Source organism: Erinaceus europaeus, chromosome 7 (assembly GCF_950295315.1).
Source record: "Erinaceus europaeus chromosome 7, mEriEur2.1, whole genome shotgun sequence".
NCBI lineage: Eukaryota > Metazoa > Chordata > Mammalia > Eulipotyphla > Erinaceidae > Erinaceus > Erinaceus europaeus.
The window spans coordinates 33,542,589-33,559,052 of record NC_080168.1 but is presented as its reverse complement, the minus strand read 5'-3'; the positions used below and the strand labels follow the sequence as shown (position 1 = coordinate 33,559,052).

Here is a 16,464-nt window from a genome sequence, read left to right as displayed (position 1 = left end):
TTCTTTTTTGAATATTTCATTTCTTAAGGAGAAATATAGGAGGTGAGAGAAAGAACCAAACATCACTGTGGTACATATGCTGCTGAGGATTGAACCTGGGTTCAACCTCATGCTTGAGAGTCCGATGCTTTATCTATTGCACCACCTCCTGGACCACCAATGCACTTCTCTTCAGGTCACAGAAGAGGGTCTTCATTTCATTTAGAGTATGATCTAGAAATGCACAGTTTACGAGTGCTTTGCTCTTCGGCACAAAATGCAAAAGACTTTGTATTTTAGATAGATTTTTTTTAAAAAAATATTTATTTACTAGTGAGAAAGACAGGAGGAAAAACAGAAAGAACCAGATATCAGTCTGGTACATGTGCTGCTGGGGACTGAACTCAGGACCTGCTTGAGAATCTAATACTTTTTCCACTACACCATCTCCCAGATTTTATATATATATGTACTTTAATTTCTTTATTGGGGGATTAATGGTTTACAGTCAACAGTAAAATACAATAGTTTGTACATTCATAACATTTCCCAGTTTTCCACATAACAATACAACCCCTCTCCATCATGTTCCAGGACCTGAACCCTTCCCACCACCCCAGAGTCTTTTACTTTGGTGCAACACACCAACTCCAGTCCATGTTCTGTTCTGTGTTTTCCCCTCTGATCTTTTTTTTCAGCTTCTGCCTGAGTGAGATTATCCCATATTCGTCCTTCTGTTTCTGACTTACTTCACTTAACATGAATTTTTCAAGGTCCATCCAAGATCAGCTGAAAAACGGTGAAGTCACCATTTTTAATAGCTGAGTAGTATTCCATTGTGTATATATACGACAACTTGCTCAGCCATTCAGCTGATGTTGGACACCTGGGTTGCTTCCAGGTTTTGGCTATTACAAATTGTGCTGCTAAAAACATATGTGTACACAAATCTTTTTGGATGGGAATGTTAGGTTCCTTAGGATATATCCCCAGGAGAGGAATTGCAGGATCATAGGGTAGGTCCACTTCTGGCCTTCTGAGAGTTCTCCAGACTGATTTCTACAGAGGTTGGACCAATTTACATTCCCAGCAGTGCAGGAGGGTTCCTTTGACCCCACAACCTCTCCAGCATTTGTTTCTGCTACCTTTCCTGATGTATGACATTCTCACAGGAGTGAAGTGGTATCTCATTGTTGTCTTTATTTGCATTTCTCTGACAATGACTTGCTGCATTTTTTCCCCATGTTTGTTGGCCTTTCAAATCTCTTCTGTGGTGAATATTCTGTCCATATATCCTCTCCCCATTTTTGGATGGGATCACTTGTTTTCTTGTTGCTGAGTTTGGTGAGCTCTTTATATTTTTGATTATTAGCCTCTTGTCTGGTGTATGACATGTAAAGATCTTCTCCCACTCTGACCATGATATATTTTTTATTTACTTGAGAGAGAGAGAGAGAGAGAGAGAGATTGAGAGGGAGAAAGAGTGCACCATTATAGCATATGTGATGCTGGGGATCAAACTTGGGACCTCAGGCCTAAAAGTCCAATGCTGGGGGCTGGGAAGTGGTGCAGTGGGTTAAGCACACATGGTGCCAAGCATGAGGACTGGTGTAAAGATCCTGGTTCGGGCCCTGGCTCCCCACCTGCAGGGGGATCCCTTCACAGGCTGTGAAGCAGATCTGCAGGTGTCAATCTTTTTTTACTTCCCACTGTCTTTCTCTCCTCTCTTGATTTCTCTCTGTCCTATCCAACAACAACAGCAACAATAACAATAATAACAACAACAAGGACAACAAAGGCAAAAAAATGAGAAAAAAAGGCCTCCAGGAGCAGTGGATTTGTGGTGTAGGTACCAAGCCCCAGCAATAACCCTGGAGGCAAAAAAAAAAAAAAAAAAGAAAAGAACAAGGGCAACAAGAAAAGGAAAATAAATAAATATATATATATTTTTTTTTTTTAAAAAGAGAGGTATACTCAAAAAAGGGCTGAGGGTTAGAAGATTCACTCTCAATGCATTTGTTTTCTTTGGCTTGAGTGTGTAACATTGTATTCCTGATGATACACACACTGGTGTGTTAGAGCAACATATATTTTAAAATAGATATACTGGTTGCTAATGAAATAGAGATACAGAGAGAGGGAGAGGGAGAAGGAGAGGGTGAGGAAGAAAGAGAGACTGACCAGAGCACTGCTCAGCTCTGGCTTATGGTGGTACTGAGAATTGAACCTGAGACCTTGGACCTCAGGCATAAAAGTCTTTGCATAGCCATTATGCTGTCTTCCCAGTCTAATGTGTGCATGCGTGCGCGCACACACATATTTATTTTAATATTTATTTATTCCCTTTTGTTGCCCTTGCTGTTTTTATTGTTGTAGTTATTATTGTTATTGATGTCCTTGTTGGATAGGATAGAGAGAAATGAGAGAGGAGGGGAAGAAGGAGAGGGGGAGAGAAAGAGACATCTGCAGACCTGCTTCACTGCCTGTGAATCGAATCCCCTGCAGTTGGAGAGCCGGGGACTTGAACCGGGATCCTTAGGCCGGTCCTTGCGTTTTGCGCCACGTGCACTTAACCCACTGCGCTACCGCCCAACTCCCATATTTACTTTATTTCAAGGAAAGAAAGAGAGAGAGAGAACCAGAACACCACTCTGATACATGCAATGCTAGATGGAACTCAGGACCTCATGCTTGATAATCCAATGCTTCACCTATGGCACCATCTCCCAGGCCACAGCAACACATCAGGAAATGTAGATGCAAAGTATCTATTACTGTTTTCTTTGTTTCTTTCTTTCTTTTTTAAAAGATTTATTTATTTATTCCCTTTTGTTGCCCTAGTTGTTTTATTGTTGTAGTTATTGTTGTTGTCATTGTTGGATAGGACAGAGAGAAATGGAGAGAGGAGGGGAAGACAGAGAGGGGGAGAGAAAGACAGACACCTGCAGACCTGCTTCACTGCCTGTGAAGCGACTCCCCTGCAGGTGGGGATTTGGGGACTCGAACCAGGATCTTTACGCAGGTCCTTGCACTTTGCACCACCCGCTGCGCTGCTTCCAGACTCTCAACCTCTGTTTTCTTAATTTTCTTTATTAGTTTTCCCCTCCTTTTATTTGATCGGACAGAGAGAAATTGAGAGGGGGAGGTGAAAGAGAGGGAGAAAGACAGATAACTACAGCACTACTTACCTCCTGTTGGGGGACCAGGGACTTGAACTTGGGTCTTTGACCATGATGACATCTGAGCTCAACCAGAAACACCACCACCCAGCCCCTCCAACCTCTGTCAATTAAATCTTGGTGCAGATTTCCTTGCTGATGCTTTTTGGATGTGCACAATCATATATATATATATATATATATATATATATATATATATATATATATATATATATATCCATATCTGTGTCATATATACATAACGTAGTACATGTAGTATAATCATATGTAAGTTCATTTTTAAGTCAATATGGAATCATCACATATTACTTTGTGAACTGCTTTTAGTTTTTGTAATAGTATAACACTTACATTTTTACACATCATTACTCATTATTTCAGTAGCTTTTAAAAATATTTTATTTATTTATTTGGATAGATACAGAGAGAAACAGAAGGAAGTAGTGGGTGGGTAGAGAGGGAGGGAGAGAGAAAGAGAGTTACCTGCAGACCTACTTCACTGCTCATGAAACAAGCTCCCCTCTGCAGGTGGGCAAGGGGGACTTGAACCTGGGTCCTTGCATATTGTAACATGTGCACTCAAGTAGATGTATCACGATCCAGTCCCCTCAGTCACATTGGTTAAGTGCCTACAGAGATGCCTGTAATAAGGCTATCACTTAATTTACTTGATCAGTTATCAGCTATGGGACAGAGTTTTGATTTTACAAAAGGAAAGTCTTCAGGGCCAGGGGAATAAACTCACCATGTAGGGTTCCTGCCTTACCAGACAGGTTTGAGTCCTGGCATCACATGAGAGTGCCACAGTTCGGGGCAGCTTTGGTGCTGAGGAGGTCTCTTACTCTCTTCCTATCTATTTGAATGAAAAAGTGACCCAGGAGTGGTGAAATCACACATACCTGAGGCCCTGGGTCATCAAACACAAGAAAGAAAGAAAGAAAGAAAGAAAGAAAGAAAGAAAGAAAGAAAGAAAGAAAGGGGAGGGAGGGAGAGAGAGGGAGATAGAGAGAGAATGGATGAATTGAACATCTTTGTTTCAGTATTTGACTTATTTTGTTCTCTCTTTTAATTGTTCTCTCAGGATGGGGAGTTCCAGAATTAGAATTACTGCATCAAATGACATGAAGGTTTAAAGTCTTTGATGCATCTTAACAGATTATCTTCTAGGACAATTCGATTCTGTGTTGTGCAGATTTTGTATTGATCTAGTTTTGTATAAAAGTGCTCGGGTTCCTAAATTCTCTCTTTTTTTATGACCCTTTATATGCCCAAGTCTTTTGTTATTGTTATCTCTAGAACTTCACCTTCCATGGCTAACTTTTACATAGAGACATAGACATAGTCGCAGACACAGACGCAGACACAGACACAGACCACAACACCAAAACTATATCCAGTGCAGCGGAGGACCAGGCTCAAACCTGGTCACATGGATGGCAGAGCAGGCATCCTATCCAGTGAGCTATTTTTTTGCCAGCCCTATGTAAACAAGTCTTAACAAATTGAAAGGTGAAACACGGTGCCCGATTGTTCAGGTCTGCAAATCCTTGTTATATGGGCAGTTTTTGATGTTTATTTGTAAGAATACCTTTATTGTAGTAGTTGCCATTGTTCATTTTGTTAAAAAAAAAAAAAACCTTCATAAATTTTTGATCAAGGAAAGGTCAATGTCGACTTGTCACTTAATCACAGTTTTGAGAGTTTGTTTGGAAGTTCTAGCAGGGGAGCGCAGCTACTCGACCGAAGACCAGGTCCGTCTCTATTTGGGGAAGGCTGTCCTCTTCTACCAAGGGCGCTGCTTCGGGAGGGACATACACTGAGTGGTGAGGGAGGAAAGGGACACCTGCCTAGCCAGCCAGATCAGCCAAATCAACCCTGGAAATCAGTGGGGTGACAGATGTTGCATCCAGATCACCCTCACATCCAATCACAGTTTTGAATGTGCAATACATTGCCCTAAAGACTCTATACCTTAAATAGCTTAACTTGAATTTCTCCTCTATTTCCTAAGGTTGCATGTTTAAGAATAAACAGAATCCCTTGTAATAACCAGCACTGGTTCCTGGCCTGCCACTATAAGCAAAAGGAGCAATACTCAGGCTGAGGACATTGTAACTCTGTTAGTCTAGTGAATACAAACTTTGCAACAAAGTTGTAGGACCAGATAAAAATGTTAAAAGGCATGCAGGAAATAATGGGGAGTGCCAGCATGCCATGTTTGATGCCTTTTTCTTCAGGGATAAACAGAAATTTTCTTTTATGCTGAATGAAGCATGCGTAATATTGGCAGTTTTTTTTTTCTCCCTTCCCAGAGCACTGTTCAGCTCTGGCTTATGGTGGTGCTGGGAATCGAATCTGACACCTCAGAGCCTTAGGCATGAAAGTCATAGGCAAAACCATTATGCCATTCGCCAACCTTGCAGTTTTCAGTTGCATTCTAGTTGCAGTTAAGAAAGATGGGACAGGGGGTCGGGCGGTGGCGCAGTGGGTTAAGCGCACGTGGCGCAAAGCGCAGGGACCGGTTTAAGGATCCCGGTTCGAGCCCCCGGCTCCCCACCTGCAGTGGAGTCGCTTCACAGGCGGTGAAGCAGGTATGCAGGTGTCTATCTTTCTCTTCCCCTCTCTCTCTGTCTTCCCCTCCTCTCTCCATTTGTCTCTGTCCTATCCAACAACAAAGCAACGTCAACAATGGCAATAATAACTGCAACGAGGCTGCAACAACTAGGGCAACAAAAAGGGGGAAAAATGGCCTCCAGGAGCGGTGGATTCATGGTGCAGGCACCGAGCCCAGCAATAACCCTGGAGGGGAAAAAAAAAAAAAAAAAAAGAAAGATGGGACAGAAGCTGCATGGTGGTGCACCTGGTTGAGTACACATGTTACGAAGTTCAAGGACCAGGGTTCAAGACCCCCAGTTTCCACTTACAAGGGGAAAGCTTATAGGGTGGTCAGGCACTGCTGCAGGTATCTCTTTTCTCCTTCTTTATTTCCTCCTTTCATCTTGATTTCTGTCTCTATTCAACAAATAAATAAAATTTAGAATGTGCGGGAGTCGGGCTGTAGCGCAGCGGGCTAAGCGCAGGTGGCAAAGCACAAGGACCGACATAAGGATCCCGGTTCGAACCCCGGCTCCCCACCTGCAGGGGAGTCGCTTCACAGGCGGTGAAGCAGGTCTGCAGGTGTCTATCTTTCTTTCCTCCTCTCTGTCTTCCCCTCCTCTCTCCATTTCTCTCTGTCCTATCCAACAACGACAACAACAATAATAACTACAACAATAAAACAACAAGGGCATCAAAAGGGAATAAATAAATAAAATAAAAAAAGAAAAAAAATTTAGAATGTGCAACAAAGATAAATTAGAATGATATTTCTTCTTCCTCCTCATGCTTCTCCCTCCTCCTCCTCGCCCTCCCCCTCCTCTCCCTGTTCTCCAGTATGGTTGCCATGTTCCCACAGTAAAACTCAGTCACGCCTCCTTAAGAGGGGCCAGAGTGCTGTCAGCTGGTTTAGCTGACTCACTAAGCGGCTTATAAGGCACTTAGAAAGGAGCAATGTTGAAGCACTTTCATATCGGTTGAGTCATCTCACCCTCACACCAGTCTGTCTTTGATATTTGAACAGCATTGATTTTTGCCTTTTTCACTTCCTCCAGAAAACGCCCACTCCTGGATCTCCACATCGAACTCAATGGCAGGATATATGACTGGAACAGCAGGGTGTCGGCTAAGGAGAAGTACTATGTCTTTCTGCAACACACTCTGAGAAAGAAGCTGGTCCTCTCTTGCAAATGAAAGACCCAGAAGTCCGGCATAGCCTCTCAGCCTTTGTCAGTAGAATGGCTTTCCAGGTAGTGTGAGCATGTGTAGCATGGTTGGGGTCAGGTACTGGCCCGAGCTGAAAAGACTCCGTGAGAAGGCTTGACTGGAAGGGTTGTTTGAAATGTGGTTTTTAAGATGAAAAGTACTAGCCGTTATGCTCAGACAGCTCGGTAGGTCCATTGGACAGATGTGCTGGGGAGGAAAAGACTTTGAAAACTGAATCCTGACTGAATTGTGTGTCAGAGTTCCAGCTCAAGTAAACCAGGGCCACAGAGAGAAGCATTTGGAGTACTAGAGCCAGTTAGCCTGTCAGTGTCCACTCTAAAAAAAGTCACAGTCAAGATAGAAAGCCATGCAAGCAGAATATAACAAACACATGTAATCTCAGCTACTAGAGAACACCTTGTGAGCCAAGGCATAGATTTTTTTCCCTCACACTGTTGGCGGAGGCCACAGAGGAGAGGGCCCCCTTCCTGGCAGTGAGGCGCTGGGTTTCTTTAGCAGCTCCAGGCTGGGGCACTGATGGTCTTGAGGGGTGGCTGGGCATATATGTTGGCTATGTTTCCCTTGCCTCAGGGTGACTCTGGGGAAGTTGTAGTGTGTGACCTTGTGGAACAGATGGTGGACTTGGTGTAGGAGCTGAGAGAGGGTGGAATTACAGGCGTTGAGCTCCTGAGTGGTGAAAGAGGGGACCAGCATCAGCTCCTGGGCTCAGGCATTCTTGAGGAAAGCTGTGAATCTTGCACATTTTTTTTTTTTTTCTGTACACAAGCTCTGGACGTAAGACAAGGTGACTGTCTTCATCCACTTGGGTTTCTCAGAGTGCCACAGACTGAATGACTAAAGCAAACCTTGATTTCTCATAGTGCTTGAAACTCAATAGCCCAAAATCAGGGTGCTGGTAGATCTGGTGTCTGGTGAAGTCCCACTGCTGGGTTTACCAGATGGTTATCTTCTGGTTGCGTCCTCAGGAAAAGCAGAGGCGTTGGGGGGCGGGGGGGGAGGTTGAGGGCAGAGAGGAAACAAGTGCTCTTGCGTCTCTGTCTGTAATTCTACTCATGACGGCTCTACCCTGATGACCTTCCAAAGGCCCCTCCTAATACAACTTCATTGGAGACTAGGATCTTCACCTTTGAGTTCCGGGGGGACGCAGTATTCAATCCACAGCAGTGGCACAGCTCCTTTATCAGAATGGGCCTCCAGGCACTGAACTAAGGCTTCTGCTTAGACACAAAGGTTTTGGCTTTTAGTGTAAAAAAACACATCACTTCACTGGGGTAAATAATTTTCAAACTACTGGGTATACACCCCCCCTACACACATACACACACACACAAACGCGAATGTTAATTATCTTTGCCAGTATGGTTACACTGGCATCACTACCTCTTTTGTGAGTAAATTACTGCAAAATGCCACTCAGCTGATAAATGAGTCTTCTCTGACTCACAGAATGACCACATAAACTGAGAATATTATTTATATTTATACTATATTACTTTCTGTTTTATGTGTAATTATGTAATAAAGTTCAAAATCTTATTTTTTATTTTATTAGTGATTTAATAATGATTGATCAAAATCTTAATTTTTTATAGAGACAGAGGCAGTGAGAGAGAGAGAGACTGTGAAGGAGACCATATTTCCTTCAGGGCTGTGGGGCTGGGCTCAGACCCGGGCTGTGCACATGGCAAAGCAGTCCACCACCAAGGGGGCTATCTCTCTAGCACTGCACAGCTCTGGCTTTTGGTGAGACCTTTGGTGTCTCAGGTATGAAAGTTTTTTGTGTAACCTTTACACTGTCTCCCCAGCCCCAAGATAATAAACTTAAGTAAACATTCATCTGAAGTCATAAATCTAATATGTTAGATTTTCTTAAGTCTTTTAACACAGTGAAAAAAGGCAGAGTTTACACTGATTACAAAACTGACCAGTACACTTGATTACAAAAATGTTTTGCAAAGTATATTTTGATCTCTCCAACCATCACCCTTACCCTCACCTTCTCTTTCCTCTTCTCCTTCTCTTCCTCCTCCTTCTTTTTAACCAAATAATTGTTTAACTCTGGCTATAAGTGGTGCTGGGGACTAAACCTGGGACCCCTTGCATGTAAGTTCTTTCTGCAGCTACTGCACCATCTCCCCTGCCCTCCACTCCTTCCATTCTTTCTCTCTATCATTGTCATCATCATAGTCACAGGGTCTTTCAGATAGAGAGAGACAAAGAGGCAGGGGGGGTATCATAGGACTGAAGCTTCTTCCAGTGCATTGGGGGGGGGGTAAGGCTTGAATGTGGGTAGCACAGATGGCAGAGCAGTGCACTATCCCAGCGAGCTATTTTGCTGGCCCCTCTCACTGTTTTCTCTTAATGTTTTAATTATCTTTATTCATTGACTAAAGATAGCCAGAAATAGAGAGAGTAGGGGAAGATAGAGGAGAGAGACATCTATAGCACTGCTTCACCACTTGCAAAGCTTTCCCCCTGCAGGTGGGGACTGGGGGCTCAAACCCGGGTCCTTTCACATTGTAACATGTGCACTCAACCAGGTGTGCCACCATCCAGCCCCTCTTTATTTATTTCTTAATTGACTTATTTTTTTTAAGTTTGTCGTTTGCACTGTTGTCTGTTTTTTCTGAATTTCAAGGTGATTAGCCATCATGGTGATTGTAATGAGAAGTCTAAGACACAGCTCATGTTCTTTTTCTTTTTAATTTTTTTTATTATCTTTATTTATTGGATAGAGACAGCTGGAAATTGAGTGGGAGGGGGTGATAGAGAGACAGAGAGACATCTGCAACACTGCTTCACCACTCATGAAACTTTCCCTCTCATGTAGGGACTGGGGAACTATGAGTGGGATCTTCCCACATTCTTCCTTCTCTTTCTGGCTCATCTCACGCAACATGATTATTTTCATGTTCCATTCAAGATTAGATGAAGAAGGTGAAGTCACCATTTTAAATAACTGAGTAGTATTCCATTGTGTATATAGACCACAGCTTGCTCAGCCACTCAGCTGTTGTTGGACACCTGGGCTGCTTCCAAGTTTGGGCTGTTACAAATTGTGCTGCTGTGAACATAGGTGTATGCAGATCTCTATTTTGTAACCTAGTTTATCCTGTGGATTCTTGTTACAGTATAGTTTGTGCTTAAAAATAATAGCAACAATATAGTATTATGTCTTATCCTGAAAATTGAATTTTGAAAATCTTTCATGGGAATGTGTGTCTTCTTATATAACTGTTGCATCATTCAAAAATTTGTAAAAATTTATTTATTAATCAGAGGGAGAGAAAAGGGAACAACTATGGCACTTACAGTGGTAAGGATTGAACTTGGAACCCCATGCATGAAAGTCCTGCACTCTGTCCACTCTGCCCATTGCACATATCCCCCTGGTCATTCAAAGAAACATATAATGCAGTATAGGAGATGGAACTCAGGGTCGCATGCATTCTTTTTTTTTTTTTTTTTTTTTAGCAGAGCACTGATCAGCTCTGGTTTATGATGGTGCAGGGGATTGAACCTGGGACTTCAAAGCCTCAGGCATGACAGTCTGTTTGCATAACCATTATGCTATCTACCCCTGCCCACATTGTCTTTTTTAACTGCCATCATACTACTTATTTTGGAAAGGCTGAACCCAGCCTTGCAAATGATGGAAGGATTTTGCAGGTTGAGATGGAGACAGAAGTGTATTTCAAGAAAGGAAACAAGTGAAGCGAAGGAGCAAATAGGGCAAGTGCAAGGTGTATTCGAGGAATGGTTTGTGTCCCTTTCAACAGGAGGGGAGAGGAGGTCCACAGTGCTGAGTGGTGAGGCATGATTGCTCTGCTCAGCATGTGAAGACCTCCCTAAAGGCCCTATATTACCCTTTAGACAGTTCTCATGTCATATTTTCTCTCTCTCTTTCTCTCTCTCTCTCTCTGTATAATGGTGGAGTTTCTTGTAGTAAGTCGACTCCTCCTCCTCTGGCCCTTATCCACACACATTTGATTTAAAGAAATGCTTTTTTTTAAAAAAAAAAAAGTTTATTTATTGATGAGAAAGCTAGGAAGAGAGAGGAAGAACCAGACATCACTCTGGTACATGTGCTGCCAGGGATTGAACTCGGGACCTCATGCTTGAGAGTCCAGTGCTTTATCCACTGTGTCACCTACAGGACCACAAGAAATGCTTTTCTTATTGTTCCCTGAGTACTTTAGAGAAATGTTTTAGATATACCAGACAGACATGTTTAGATTAAATAGTACTGTGAATACTCATGTTCCCAGACCCCACTTGAATAAAATATATATGAGCACTAAAAATATATGAGTACTCTTAAGGCATTTTTAGTGCAGGTTCTAAATATTCTCAAATATAAAAGAGATGGATATGTTGAGATATTAAAAACTTTATGGTAACTCCAAAAGGAGATTTGCCAAATATTTAGTAAGGGGTATATGGTTAGGAGATGTCCTCTGATTGGTATCTGATATTAAATTAAATGTGCAGGCACAGAACTTTGATGGTGGATGTAGTGTGGATACCCTCTGTAATTTTTTTTCTAGATAAAGACAGAGAAGGAGAGGGATAGAGAGAAAGAGGGGGGTGGAGAAAGGGGCTATGACACTGAAGCTTGATTCAATGCAATGGGGATGGGCTTAAACCTAGGTTGTGCGTGTGGCAAAGCAGAACACCACCCAACGGAGCTATTTCACCCCAGCTCCACCCTGTGATTTTTTTGATCTTGTAAACCACTATTGAGTGTGTAGGAAAAAAAAATTTTTTTTTTTAGTGCATTGAATTCTCAAAATATCTCTTTGAGATAGGAGGTAATTCATTCTCTCTCTCTTTCTTTTCATTTTATGGTAGAAGCAAATGAGCCTGTAATGATAGATGGCTTACTCAGGGTCACCCCACGTTAGGATATAAACTCATTAAGAGTCACTTCAGGATGCAAACTGGAGGCCCTGTCTTATTTGCAGCTGTCTCAGAATGTCAATGTAGAACTCAGTCAAGGCTTTTAAATTCAGTGAATGACCTTTCAAGAACCTCCCCTTGGGCATCAGGAAGGAAACTCAATGCTGGAGTGCAAGAGTTCCATGCATCAAGTCCCACGTTTGATTTCTAGCACTGCATATGCAAGGGCCGTGATTGGGCAGGGATCTCTTATCTTACCACTCAGTAATAGAGAAACAGATCCTTTGCGATGTGGGAAAGGATAAAATGTTGGACTGTCAAACATGAAGTTCTGAGTTCAAGCCTTGGTATCATATATGCCAGAATGATGCTCTGCTTGTCTCTCTCTCATCAAAAAAATCTTAAAAAAAACACAAACTCAGCTGCAGCCTGGGAATTGGCACAGGGGGCAGAGTACTGGGCTTGTGAAGTTCTAAGTTTGTCTCCAGAATTGCATGTGTGAGAATGAGGCTTTCTTTCCCTCTCTCTCTTTCATAAATAAAAAAACCTTTTTAAAAAGTCCTCTGTTATATCACCTAGTGTGTATACTAAATGTCACAGATAACCCAGCTCCCCATGAATACATGTAGTGTCACCTAAACAGTAGATTGGAACCAAACAAGTCCTTGTTATTTTTTATTTTTTGCTATTATGGTTATCCATGGGGCTTGGTTCTACTCCACCATTTCTGATGGCTTTTTTTTTTTTTTGTTTGTTTGTTTCCTTTTTTATTCTTTTCTGATAGAGACAGAGTGTAGCTCTGACAGTCATTACTTTTTCTTTCTTATTTATTTATGATTGTTTTTTCACCAGAGCACTGTTCAGCTCTGGCTTATAGAAGTACTAGGGATTGAACTTGGGACCTCTGAGACTCAGACATTACAGCTTGTAGGACAAACTGCTGTCCTGTCTCTTTCCTTTTACTTTCTCTTTAGTTTTTCCTTTTCCAGAATGTCAGGTAGTTAGAATCATAGAGTAATGAAACTTTTCAGACTGATTTTTTTAAAAAAAATTATTATGTTTATTTATTGGAGAGACAGACAGAAATGGAGAGAAAGTAGGAAATAGGTACAGATAGAGACACCTGCAACACTGCTTCACCACTGGTGAAGCTTTCCCCTACATGTGGGGACCATGGGCTTGAACCCTGGCCCATGAACATTGTAACATGTGCACTCAACCAGGTACACCACCACCCGGCTTCCAGAATGATTTCTTTCACTTAGTGATTTGTATTGAGAGTTCTAGCATGTTTTCTTAGCTTGATAACTCATTTATTTTTATTGCAGAACAGAATTCCATTGTGTAAATATAGCAAGATTTTCTATTCACTCACTTGAAGGGCACTACTCTTGATTCCAAGGTTAGCATTATAAATTTAGCTGCTACAAATACATTTGTTTTATTTTTGTATGGACACATGCTAACTCAATTGGAGGACATACCTAGGCGAGCCATTGCTGGATTACCTGTATGAAACTATGTTAATGTGTGAGTTTAACCTGTATGTAATTATGGAAGAAACTGCTTAAGGGGCTGTTCCATTTTGCAGAGTTTCTGTCACTTTGTTTCCATTTTGGTGCTGTTGGTGTTTGGGCTTTTATATTATGGTTGTGTATGAGTAAAATCTTTTCCCATCCTTATTTGTCATTCATTTATTTTCTTTGTTGAAACATATGTTCATGTCTTTTGCCCATTTATAGTTAAGCTGTTGTTGTCATATAGCAAAATTTTAATTGTTCATTTTGTATTCTGAGTTCATTATCAGATATATGTTTGTACAAGTATTTTCTCCCAGTTCGTGGTTTATCTTTTAATTCTCTTAGTAGTGCCTCTGAGAGAGTAGAAACTTGATGATAATGAAGTCAAACCTAGCTTATCTTTCTCATAACTTATACTTTTGGTGTTGTATCTAGGGAATCATCTCCAGACACAAGGGCACCCCCCTTTTTTTCATAGAAATTCTGTCTTGGGCTGGGGAGAGAGCATAATGGTTCTGCAAAAGGTTCTCATACCTAAGGCTCTGAGGCTCCAGGTTCAATTTCCAGCACCACCATAAGCCAGAGCTGAGCAGTACTCTGGTCTCTCTTTCATTAACAATAAATGCTTAAAAAGTGTTTTAAAAAGAAATGTCATCTTCTAATAGTTGTAGGTTTTCCCCTTTTACATTTAAATCTGTGTTCTATTTTCAGTTATTTTTTGTGAAAGTGGAAGGAAGTTTGTCTCTGTTTTTTCACGAGTTTAATTATTGCACTTATGTAAAGACTGTCTGTTCACTATTAGAATAAATGCAACTGTACTGTATCCCATGAGGTGGCACAATGGATAGAGTTGGACTCACAGCATTATTGTAATAAGAAACAAAAACTTCCACAGGCTATGGCTGGTGTTTAACAAATGAAAAGTTTATTGCATCTCGGGATATTTAAGTACATAAAAACCGTGGCAGCAAAATAGGCAAAGGAGTTTGGATCAGCTAGTCTTGATGGCGAGGAGACATGAATCTTTAAGCTAGTTACCAATTGGACTTCGTGTGTTCAAGTCCCCGGGGAAGCGGCTTGGCGGGTCCAGCAAGAAGGCGAACAGGCGAAGAGCCGTAGAAACTGAGAGGTTGCTGGCAGACACTTGCTTAAATAACTTTCTATGGGGTTGTATTGTTATATGGACAACTGAGAAATGTTATGCATGTACAAACTATTGTATTTACTGTCGAATGTTTTTTAAAACATTAATTCCCCAATAAAGAAATAATAAAAAAAGAACATTCTTTGTACCCAAATTCCCTTGCATATTCTGTAAGCTCGTCAGGCTGACGTCAGCCGTATGCTAATTGTGTTCATGTACCAAGAAATCATGAGATCCAGAGTCTGATTCCTGTTATCCCAAGTGCCAAGGTGATGCTCTGGTCTTCTCCGCAACTCTTTTAGATATAAATAAAAAAATCTTTTAAAAGATATGCATTAAAATCTTTTAAAAATATGCATTAAAAAGATAAATGTGACTGTACTATTTGCTTCATTTTATGCAATTCATTTACTGTAGCTTTAAACTATAAAAAGTAACTATCATAAGAATAAAAATCAGAAGAGGGGCCCTGACGGTAGTGCACGTGGCGTTTAGCACAAGGATCCCAGTTGGAGCCCCGGCTCCCCACCTGCAGGGGAGTCGCTTCACAGGCGGTGAAGCAGGTCTGCAGGTGTCTATCTTTCTCTCCCCCTCTCTGTCTTCCCCTCCTCTTTCGATTTCTCTCTGTCCTGTCCAACAGCGACACAATAACGACAGCAACTACAAGCGCAACAAGATGGGAAACGGGTGGCTGAGCAGTGGATTCCTAGTGCAGGAACCAAGCCCCAGCAATAACCCTGGAGGCAAAAAAAAAAAAATTAGAAGAAAAATGTGTTTATTGTAAAACAGGTTTAGTTTCTTTAGTATCTACAAACACAGGCATTTAAAACACAACTGGCTTATTTTAACACTGTCAACTCTTAGTTTTCATGTAGTCTTGTCTTCTATCTTTTGATTATTATGTTTGCATCATTAAAAATATTTTACAGGGGCCTGGCAGTAGCGCAGTGGGTTAAGCGCAGTGGCGCTTAGCACAAGGATCCCAGTTCGAACCTGGCTCCCCACCTGCAGGGGAGTCGCTTCATAAGCAGTGAAACAGGTCTGTAGGTGTCTATCTTTCTCTCCCCCTCTCTGTTTTCCCCTCCTCTCTCCATTTCTCTCTGGCATATACAACAATGACAACATCAGTAATAACCACCACAACAATAAAACAACAAGGACAACAAAAGGGAAAATAAATATTTAAAAAAAAAACACATTTTACTAGTTATGGAAAAAGCCTTTGATGTCTGTGGTTCCAAGATTCCAGAGTCAATCTCGGGTATCACTTTATATCAGAGAAGCAGTCCTTTGGTAAACAAGCAAATAAACAAGAAATAAACACATATGTATGTATATATGTTGATGTGTTTCATTCGCTCTGTTAACCACGTCTACTTACTTTTGTAGCCATCCAGTGCTAATTTGCTGAACTTTTTAAGGAAATACCACCATCTTGTGGAAGTTTGAGGTTTTGTCACCAAAGAAATAACTGATTTCTTACACTAAATACCATTGGGTAAGAACAGACTTAAAGTGTGGTCTGAGAGGTGGCACAGTGGATAAAGCACTGGATCTCAAGCATGAGGTTCTGAATTCAATTCCCAGTGCACATGTACCAGAGTGATGTCTGGTTCTTTCTCTCTCTCCTCCTATCTTTCTCATGAATAAATAAATAAAAATCTTTAAAAAGAACAGACTTAAAGATCAGCTTGCTAATTCTGTACTTGGGGCCTTTCTAAGGAAATAATTATAAATGTGTGAAAAATGTACATGTACATGTGCTGCTAAATGAAGAAAATAGCTTTTAATTTTTAAAAATTATCTTTATGTATTACATAGAGACAGCCAGAAATCAAGAGGAATGGAGAGAGGGAGAGAGACAGAGAGACACCTGCAGCCCTGACCTACTACTAGCAAAGCTTTCCCCCTGCAGGTGGGG

The 16,464-nt window shown here is 41.3% G+C and overlaps 1 protein-coding gene and 1 long non-coding RNA gene across 11 annotated transcripts in view; both read left to right on the top strand.

Moving 5' to 3' along the window:
- Positions 1-14,870, top strand: part of CFLAR (CASP8 and FADD like apoptosis regulator) — a 79,372-nt gene extending 64,502 nt beyond the window's left edge. For 8 of the 9 annotated variants that reach the window (XM_060194156.1, XM_060194153.1, XM_060194152.1 and 5 more), the window contains one exon: positions 6,809-14,870. In XM_060194156.1, the coding sequence (XP_060050139.1) occupies positions 6,809-6,947 (139 nt within the window). In that variant the 3' untranslated portion in view covers positions 6,948-14,870. Of the gene's footprint in view, positions 1-5,169; positions 5,287-6,808 lie in introns of all 9 variants that reach the window. The other variant, XR_009550664.1, reaches the window with a different exon arrangement.
- Positions 1-16,464, top strand: part of LOC132539405 (uncharacterized) — a 211,673-nt gene that overhangs the window by 133,257 nt on the left and 61,952 nt on the right. The gene's annotated exons all lie outside the window — the stretch shown is intronic.